Source organism: Culicoides brevitarsis, chromosome 1, assembly GCF_036172545.1.
Source record: "Culicoides brevitarsis isolate CSIRO-B50_1 chromosome 1, AGI_CSIRO_Cbre_v1, whole genome shotgun sequence".
NCBI classification, from domain to species: domain Eukaryota; kingdom Metazoa; phylum Arthropoda; class Insecta; order Diptera; family Ceratopogonidae; genus Culicoides; species Culicoides brevitarsis.
The window spans coordinates 12,480,737-12,491,232 of NC_087085.1; the positions used below are offsets into that span (position 1 = coordinate 12,480,737).

General features: G+C 25.9%; 1 protein-coding gene across 2 annotated transcripts; it reads right to left on the reverse strand.

Annotated features, from left to right (window-relative positions):
* Positions 1 to 5,249: 5,249 nt before the first annotated feature.
* Positions 5,250 to 6,635, reverse strand: LOC134837094 (chymotrypsinogen A-like). 2 transcript variants are annotated; one of them, XM_063852408.1, is made up of 5 exons: positions 6,472 to 6,635; positions 6,088 to 6,410; positions 6,020 to 6,045; positions 5,679 to 5,968; positions 5,250 to 5,618 (listed from the first exon to the last, which is right to left on the reverse strand). In XM_063852408.1, exons 1-5 carry the CDS (start codon positions 6,548 to 6,550, stop codon positions 5,254 to 5,256), a joined length of 1,083 nt encoding a protein of 360 aa, XP_063708478.1. In that variant the 5' UTR covers positions 6,551 to 6,635; the 3' UTR covers positions 5,250 to 5,253. The 2 variants fall into 2 exon arrangements, with proteins under 2 accessions (XP_063708478.1, XP_063708477.1); XM_063852407.1 differs by having other exon boundaries at positions 6,020 to 6,410.
* Between the last annotated feature and the right edge of the window lie 3,861 nt (positions 6,636 to 10,496).

Sequence of the window (10,496 nt, forward strand, 5' to 3'; positions counted from 1 at the left end):
TATTATAATTATTATTATTAAAAATATATAAAGAAAATTTCATAGTTTAAATATATGTACGATTATAAGGATTTATTATTAAAAGCAAAATTTTATTATTTGATTTCAAGTGTTTCTAGTTTTAAGAGATTAATTCAGTGAAATAAAAAAAAATGAAAAACATAAATTCAGGAAATAAAAGGATTATAAATAAATAAATAATTATAATAAAAAATGAAGAGGTAAATAAATAAATATTATTGATAAAAAAAATGGACGATAAAAATATTAAGTGAAAATGTATGTAAATATTTGCTGCATAATTTTAAAAATTAAATGAAAATTTTCTGCGAAGTACGCATAAATAAGAATAAAAATAAAATATAAAAAATACCAAAAAATTAAATTGTTTTTTTTTATTTATTAGAGAACTATTTAAAAATTTAAAATGGTAAGTAAGTAAATATTTTTGAATTTTATTTAATAAATAATTGAAAACTAAACTTTAAAAAAATATTTATTATGAAGAATAAAAAGCAACGAACTTTTATTAAAACGCAATGAAACGCTAACTTCCTTCAAAATATTTCGTCGATTTATATTTTTTTTCCAACAAGAATAAAAAAATTAAAACGAAACACTTTTTTTCTTTACAAAAATATGTTCATTTAATTTTTTTTAAACATATTGAATTTTTTTTTGAAAATAATACAAATTAATCATTCAATAATTTTATTTGAGATAAATTTTTTATTTGCATTTTAAAACGTTTTAAAATAAAAAAACATTAAAATTAAATTATTTTTTAAAAATTAATTTTTATTAATTTAATTGTAAATTTTTGAATTTTTATTTTTTAAAAATATTTCTTTTAATTTTCAATTCAATTAAATGAATTTATTTAATGAATTTATTAAATGGATTTATTTCAATTAAATGAATTTAAAATTCATAAGTTTTAAAAATTAAATTAAAATATTTTAACATTTTTTCATAAAAAATAAAAAAAAACAAAAAAAATTTAAATTTCCAAAAATTTATAAAAATATATTCTTTCAATGAAATTTATTTATTTTTTTTATTTCTTGAATTGATGAAAAATTTTCCTAAAAAAATTTAAAAAATCTCGTTCAAATTAAAATCTCGCGCTGACATTCCTTATCAATTTTATGCAAATAAATAGCAAAACAACAAACGTAGTGAACATTATTCTTCGAAACATATAATTAAGTTCGCAGTTCAGCAGGCGGCGCACGGCGCAGGCAGACAAACAAACAAACAAACAGTCACACACTGTTGCTCATACCTCCCTTTTTCAGTTTTAACTGCACATTTTTACTTATTTATTTGTCTTATTTATCTTTTAGTTGAAATCTATTCTCGCATTTCTCGCTGCTCTCGTTCCCCAATGCAACTCTCAAAGTCTGGAGGAAATTTTTCAAAATTCGTGCACGCCGTTGTGTCGTATTGCCTGTAAAATATTTCACCTGAAGCTAAATGGCAAACAAGCAGTTAAAACTATAACTTATTCTCGTTTTATTCATGAGGAACATTGTTGTTTGTGCAACGAGCGCGCTCTGACTACCTTCGGAGCTCTCCGTCGCTACGACACAGCACAGACGGATATTTACCTGCAAAATTGAACAACTTAACTAAAAACATGGAAAAAAAAGTTTTTTAACTCGAAGAATAGTAAAGCGGGCGGGCGACGAAGGAGGAGACAAAGTACAAATATACTTTCAAAATCTACTTTTATTTTATTTTTTTATTATTATTTTTCAAGCATCCACATTACCTTCTCTCGTGCTTTTTTTTATTCCTTTTTGATCAGATAGATTTGCATGGCAATGAACTGAAATATCATTTGTAGGCATGTTAGATAAGCGCGGCACATAAATTTGCTTCAATCTGTGTAGTGATGCGGAATTAATGCATTAAGAAGGCCTTTCTCGTTGAATGTTCGCCTCGAGGCCGCCGAACGAACGAAACCATCATAAAAAGTACCTGCCGAAGGTTTATTATTATTATTAATTTACATAAAAAATATTATCGAGAAATTCCGAGCAAGTTCCTTTACCTCCAGCTGACATTTCGACACAACAAAAAGAAGAAAGTGCACGACGTTGTTAAACCCGATCCCTCAAATGGGTCGGAGCATGGAAATTTTTTCCCTTTTTTTGCGTGTTTTCCCCATGTTTCGCTCCGTATATCAACATCATTGTCATTGCGTTGTTGCGACAAGTGTGTATGCATGTTCTAAACCAAATGTTACCGACCTTTTCCATATTTGACGTATTTTTTGCTTGCTTTGCTCCTAATGTTGTTCGACATCATATGCGTGTCTTTGTGATATCGAACCTAATAAACTATGAAAATTTTGTGTCTCGCAACCTGCAAAAATAAGAAAAATTCCGTTAAAATTTTTAAAACACAAAAAAAAAAAATTTTGTATTTTTTAAAAATATTTTTGACATCTAAGTAAATAAAATCTATTTTTTTTTTTTGAAGGTATTGATTAAAAAAAAAACAAAAATATTTTTTTATTTAATTTTTTTTTTCATTCAAAATTAAAGAAATAAAAAAAAGGGATAAACAAAATTAAATTAATTTGTAAAATTATTAATTTTTATTTAAATATTGTCAAAATTAATTTCAAAGAATTATTTTAAATTGTTTTTCGATAGTTTCTTTAAAATTTTAACAAAAAAAAAATAATAACAATATTCAAGTTAATTTTAAAATTCTCAAATTCTAAATATTTTTAAATTAGTACCTAATGTATTTTATTTTTTAAAAAACATTTGTATTGATGTTTAAAAAAATTTTTGGTCTGAATATAAAATGCTAAATTTATCAAAAAACATTTCATTTTCCATTACAAAAAATAAAATAAAAATAAAAATAAAGAAATTGATTTTATCACATTTTTTTTAATCATTTTAGTAAAATATTCGATAAAATTTAATTTTTTTTTATCAAAAATTAATATTTAAATTTTTATAAAAATTTAAAAAAAATCAATATTTTTTTAAAATTTATTTTTAAAATTAAAAATTAAAAAAAATTTAAATTATTATTATTAAAATTTTAAAAATATCAAAAAAATTAATTTTATCAAAATTTTTTAAATCAAAACTCATAACTTTCATACCTCGCCGATATTTTGTCTTGCGATACATAAACTTAATACCATATCCTTCCTCTACCTCGATATTTTTCACCCATTCACCGACACAGACAAAAAGTAACATTGTAACATATTGTATTAGGTCTATTAAATTGCTTAAAAGAGTAATAATAGCAATTAATTTACAGCAAAACATACAAATTCTGTGTCATGATACTTACACTCTGTCTCTCTCCCGCTTCTCGTTCATCGATGCGGTGTTTTACGCACTTTTTTTTTGCCATCGCTCCCAAACGGGCATAAAACATTTTGCACATACAAAAACATGACGATATGGAAAATGTAAGACTTAATTAAATAAGCAATAAATAAATTTTCATATCTCGCACACAGTCGGCAAATTTATGCAGCAGCGGAGAATTATCTGACATTGTGTATGAATATTAAAAAATATAAATTTTCAAAGACTCAGGGAACTCCGGATTTTTTTTTCACACCAATTTTGGCTTAGATGGAAATTTAGTCGTGCATGAAAGTTTTCTTCTGATCTCTTCGTGAAATTAGAAAAAAAATTAAAATAAGAAATTTTTTTGAAAGATTTGCCGATTTCCGGTACTGCAAGAACATTCCATGTACAAATGCTAAAAAAAAATAAATAAATATCATTTTATATTAAAACAATTGTAGAGCGATAAAATTTTCAACATTTTTATGGAGTCAAAAACATGTGTGAGTTTGCCATTTTTTTTGTCGAAACAATTTTTGCACCCCATTAAAGTTTTATGTGCATTTAATAAACAAAGTGAAACAAAAATTTGACTTTTTTTTGATAAAATCTTGAAATTTTTTTGTTTTAAATATTTTTCAAAAGTAAAAAGGATAAAGTTTTGCCTCCCTCGGTGTACAAAAATATTAGTAATATGCACTCGAATGATAAACAAACATAAACAAAAATGTTGTGCCTTGAACTTTGTGCCTTGCATGTCAGCCCTAAATCATGTCTCACGTTAAATATGAAATGGCAGAAAAATGTTGCAACATAATAACATGAAAATTTAAAAAAGAACAATAGCAACGGCGGAATATATGGTAAATTTACATAAAGGGTGTCAGAAATTCCCTTTTTATTCGTATTATTTTAAGTTGAGCGCATGTTGTTGTGTAATATGGCATGCACGGAGCACGGAGGAAGTGATTATCAAACAAATTGATTGCATTAATTAAGAACCCAAGTCGAGACCGAGACACATATTTAAAATTATGCGCTGCATGTGCTGGAGGCGATGTAAAAAAATTATATTTTTAAAAAAGGAACATGTGACTGTAACAGGTAAAGTGAATTTTGTATTAAAACGATTGTTGTTATTTTTTGTTGTGACGCGACGCGCGATGGTTAGATCGTGAGGCATGATATTAAGTTTCGTTGTTTGGATGACGTTTAATAATAAAGTCTCGCGAATTTAATGGCTTTATTAAAAGAAGGCTTTTGAGCGAAGTTTTTGATACTAGTTTGTAAAATTATTGCTTAAGAACTATTATTTACTGAATTATTAATTTTTTTAAATAAAAATTATAATTTAATTTTTATTAAATTATTTTTTGCTTGATTTTTGATCGTTCGAAAATTATTTCAAATTTTTTTTTTTTTAATAAGGAAAAAAATATAAATAATAAAAATTTTAAAATTTTCAATATTGAGGTAAATTAATTTAAAAAAAAAAATTATTTTGAATATTTTCAAGCTGTCAAAATTTTAATATAAGATCCAGTTATTTTGTAATTTTTTTTATGTAAAAAAATATGTAATAATAGGTATATGATAAAAATCTATAAAAAATCTTAGACACCTAATTATGAAAAAATTAAATTCGAAATTATTTCAAATAAAAAAATTACTAAAATATTATGATTTTTTCAAAAAAAAAAAAAAAAAAAAAAAAACGTCGAAAACTATACCAAAAAAAAAAATAAAAAATAATAAATAATAATAATAATATAATTTAATTTATATTTAAATTATAATTTATTTATCAATTATTATATTAATTTTTTTGAAAAATAAAATTTTAATAATTTTTTAATTTTTTTATTTAATTTTTTTTTATTTTATTTTTTTTGAAAAATAAAAAAAATTCAAGAAGAAAATTTTAAACATCAATTCTTGGATTAAGTACAGGAATTTCTTCCAAATCTTTAAAATCCTGTTGAACGATCGCTTCTATCCAAGAAATAAACGACGAAACTCGAGTATACACACTGCTAAATCTCGTGCTGTCACAAAAACCTGATCCGTAACTTGTGATACCGACAACTGTTGAAATATTCTCAAATTTTTGTATCAAAGGACCTCCTGAATCGCCCTTACACGTGTCTGTTACGCTTTGTGAGTCACCGGCACATATTTGATGATCCAAAAGTTTTGTTGCTCCTTTTAATTCATAAACTATTTTACAAGTTTCTTCGTTTTTTATGTTGATTTGGGCTTTTTGGAGGTTTTTTGGAAGAGTTTTGTCTAAAAATTTGAATGAAATTAATTAAAAGTTTAGAAATTTAAATAAAAATCAAAAATTACTCGTAACTTGACCAAAACCAACAATTGAGGCGATACTTTCCAACACAAGATCATCATTTCCGTGATAAAGACAGGCAGGGAAGGCATTTCCATTGATTTGAATGTCATCTTCGAGCAAATAAATAGCAATATCGTTACCCGATCCAGAGTTTTTATAATTCAAATTGTAATAAACTTTGCTAACTTTGTTATCCGTAGTTTCATCAATCACAACACTTCCGTATTTGATGACTGCCAATTGTGGATTTTCAATTTCGTTCGTGATGCAATGAGCTGCCGTCAACACATGTCTAAGTAAGTATCAAAAATTAGTCTAAAAATCTTAAAAAATTAATTTTTACCTTTTTGAGATGATTGTTCCGCCACAAACATGCACTTCAGTGCCATCCGGCATAATGTCGTATTTTGCAACGGCGAAAGGGAATTCTTGAGGATTTGCATCTTCACCGTGGGCGATTCCTTCCCAAGGTGCTGCTATCCGCGAGTATTGTTGGGAGAGTTCTTTGCATTGTTCAGGAGTGTAAAAAATTCGATTGTAATTAAAATTTAATGGAGATGGAGTTGAAATTGAAGGTAAAATATAAGTTTCAGAAGACGATGAATTTTTACAACAAATCAAGTTGTTATCACAAAGAGTCCAATCGTTTTCGGGAATTTCCTTGATCCATTTGCAATTTTTTGATGAAGTACAGAAACCATCATCGCCGAAGCTGGTTAGACAGGGATTTCCTTCTAAAAAAATTTTAAAATTTCTTTTGAATTAATATTTTTTAAAATTATTTTTAGTACTTACCAATCGTTAAACGACGTCCTGCAAAGCTGTTTTCTACCAAAACTACGAAGAAAAGACAAAAAATTAAGTAAAAATTCATTTTTGTTCAATATTATTTCAATCGAAGGTCATTTTAGGTTTCGCATCGAGAGAAATAAATAAATTAATACGTTATTTTTCTTCGAAATTCCAATCACAACTGATATGACGAAACTGATTGTTGTTCTAAAGAGATTTATAATCTCATGAGAAACCGGTCATTTTATATTTGAGTATATGTAAATAATAAATTAATTACTCGCTACTGTAATTAATTAATATTTTTTTTTTGATGATAAGAAAATGTACAACAAAAAAAATTACAAAAAAAAAACAATTAAAAAATCGTAAAATTTTTTGTTCATGTTTTCTTATCAAAAAAATTCTTAATTTAACTTCGATTTAACTTTTATTTTTTTTTTATTAAAAAAAAAAATGATTTTTACAAATTTGAACAATTAAATAATTTTTTGCAAATATTTAAATATGTAAAAATATAAAAATTTTTAAAAAAATATAAAAATATTTAAAAAATAAAAAATATTTCAATATTTTAAAAATTTAATATTTTTTTTCCAAAATAAAATAATTTAATTTAAATTAATTAATATCCGAAATTTGGATATCTTTACTTTTTTTTTAATTAAAAGAAAAATAAATTAAAAGCATCCTTATTTAAATTTAAAAAAAATGTAATAAATTCTTGAAGTGTCAAAATGACTCAATAAATTACATTTTTCAACCTATATTTTTTTCTGAATTGAACAAGTTCATGTTGCACATTTAAAAAATTCATAAATTAAATTATTTAAAAAATTATTCTAACAACGCATTTTCGCATTAAATTATTTATCACTTCATCGTTCCGGCAGTCTGACTCTGATGCTGGTATGTTTGTTTGCTCGCTTGTCTGGCCTGCGAAACATAAAATTATTAATGACAATAATAATAGAAAATTACATTTTGCACAATTTGCACTCGTTTTTTGCAACAACTATATTTTTCAATTATTTAAAAAAAAAAAGCAGTTATTAGATGCAATGCAGCCTTGCACGCGAGCCAGAGAGAGAGTAAAAGAGCGAATGACAACAATTTGCATCGCATAAAATTCTAAAATGCGTGCCATATTGATGAAAATTGAATTATCTCTCGGTGTGTGTGTGCACTTTCTACAAAAATAAATATAATATTATTAATGTGCACAGGAAAGTGCTAGTGAAACAGATGAATGATTCACAACCTTTTTATGCGTATTTATGGCAATATGTTAGTCGGCTCTATCGTCATTATTCAAAATTAATGATAATCAAAGTTGATGGTATGTTATTTTACGACTGCTCTGCTCTGCGCGAAAGAATATGCGCTTAATTTTAATGTAGGTGCAATGCAATGCTTAGCGGCGCGGCGTAAATGAATGTGCGATGACAGGCTCCGCGGTATGTTTATTTATTTAAAACTCCGTACGTAAAATCCGAGTGCATGATGAAAGACCGGAGCAGCGAGCGGATGATAGTGATTTGATTGCATAAAGCTACGGGTAGAAAAAAAAAATAAGTAACTGCGTGTCTCTTTGTGCTGTTTAATGAATGTGGATTTTTGTACTGCCATGCCGCCGTCGCCTCCTACGAAAATTTTATTATTATTAAATGTGTGTGTGTGTTGCTGATAATGATTGCATGGCGACACTCTGGCGAGGTGTTCCACACACATCTTGCACAAGTAATGAGGTTTATATTCAATTGGAACGAATATTTCTCTCGTTTTTCCTCCAGCACGCTATCATTTTTATCGTCGTCGAAGTACAACGAAACACGTCGTCTGATGTTGTACTGATAAAAGACCGAAACAACATTGTTGGTTTGAGAATGTAAAAATTTTCCGTTTCGCAGCATCATCTGAAAATTTTGCTTTATAGCCTGTAAAATTAAAATAGTGATAATTTTTGGTAATTTTTTAAAAAATTAATTTTTAATGTCGAATATTTAAATTTTAAAGTGTAAGAAATTCTACAAATTTTACTAAAATATTTAAAAAAAATAAAAAAAAAAATATTAAAATTTCTGTCAAAATATTTTACATAAAAAAAAACATTTAATTTTTTTTTAAATTTGATAACAAAATTTTGTACAATAATATAAAAAAATAATAATTAATAATAAAAAAAAATAATTAAAAATTTATCCTGAAAAATTTAAAAACAAAATTAAAATTCTTTCAAATTTAATTTAATAATCATAAAAATTTTATATTTATTCACATTTAGTTATCTTTAAGAATTTATTTTATTTACATTGGAATTTATTTAAATAAAAAATTTTAAATTATTAAAATAATTTTTTAATAAATAAATTATTTTTTTTTAAATATTTATTGATATTCATAACAAAATTATTGTCATAATTTTTAAAAAAATAAATTTTTGAATAAAAATTAATAAACTTTTACGATACTTAAAAAATAATTTGTTTGTTTAAAAAATTAATAAAAAAAAAAATAAATAAATTTAAATTTTTTAAAAATTATATTAATTCAATTAAATTTATTATTTATTATAAAATTTTAAATAAAAAAAATATTGTATAATTTATTATTATTATTATTTAAAAATTATTATTAATTTTATATCATTTTTTTTTTAATTTTTTTTTGTTAATAATTTTTTTTTATTATTACAGAATTGCTCATTCAGTTTATAAAACGTAAACTTTCTACAACAAATTGAATCTTTAAAATGCACGACACAAAAACTCACATGTGTAGGAGGAAGAAATTTCAATTCCTTCATTTTATTCAATCCAAAAAGAGGAAGCTCAGTTCAGTACCCTGCAATTTTAATCCAATTTCATAATAAACTATCTTTGATCTCTCTGTTTATATGAGTGACTTCCACAGCGAGCATAATGATGAGTGTTCCTTTCACATGCAAACAACACTTGAATATCCATCCACTCCTCATGCAGACTGTCAAATGCACAAATAACGTAGCACAGTTGTTGTCGTTACTTCAAAGGGGTTCCTTTTTTAATGTAATTATAACATCATCTTCATTAATGATCGTGAGATGCTCTTTTTTCGCATGTATACGAGGTGCTACGGTTTTTATGAAAAGCATGTTAAAATGAAATTAAATAACCTTTTCTCCCTTCTGTGATGTGCTCGTCGTCTTCCGTTACTCTCGCATTGAAATTTAATCATGCGAAGATAATCAATCGGGATAGCTGATCGCATCTGTGAGTTTATCTGGCATGGTAATCGTTTGACGGGGTTTTGACATGATGTATGACCTGAAATTTTATGTCATGTGCATAATATTTCCTTCCTGTTTTTGTACTTTTGTACGGCTACCGGTGTTTAATTGTTCTTTGTTTGCCTCGTTTTTGTTGTTGGACATTATCTCCCACATTAAAGAAGAAAAATTGTTTCATTTAAGGAGTGAAGCGAGAGACAGAAGGTAAGCTAGGTCAGATTTTAATTAAATAAAATGTGTGATAAATATGACAAACGTCGCCCTACGGATTGAAAAGGTGTGATATTGAACCATTAAGGGGTTAAATTGATCTCTTAGGAGTTGAATTAACCTTTTAAGAGATCAATTTAACCCCTTATCTGAGTTCTTATAAGGTCAATTTGACCCCCTTTGAAATAAAAAAATTTTAGTTCCAAAAATTAATCTCTTAAGATGTTAATTTGATCCCTCAAGGGGTCATTTGAACCTTTTTTGAAGTTGATATGATTCAAAAGGGGTTCAACTGATCCTTTAAGGGATCAAATTAACCTCCATATGGGCAGAAACGGGTCATATCAACGCCTTAAGGTTCACTTGACCCCTTAAGAAATTCATTAATTCCTTCAAAAGGGGTCAAATTAAACTCTTAAGGGGTCAAAATAACTCCAGAGGGGTTAAACTAACCCGTTTTTCGCCCATAGGTTTCTTTAAGGTTTCAGAAAAAATCTTAAGAGATTAATTTTTGGGGCTGACCATTATCAATTGATCTTCAATGCTTCAA

Coding starts and splice junctions, on each gene's coding strand:
- LOC134837094 (XM_063852407.1), bottom strand. CDS start 6,550: ATGAATTTTTACTTAATTTTTTGTCTTTTCTTCGTAGTTTTGGTAGAA. Junction 5,969..6,019: donor GGAACAATCATCTCAAAAAG/GTAAAAATTAAT, acceptor ATACTTACTTAG/ACATGTGTTGACGGCAGCTC. Junction 5,619..5,678: donor TGGTTTTGGTCAAGTTACGA/GTAATTTTTGAT, acceptor TCAAATTTTTAG/ACAAAACTCTTCCAAAAAAC.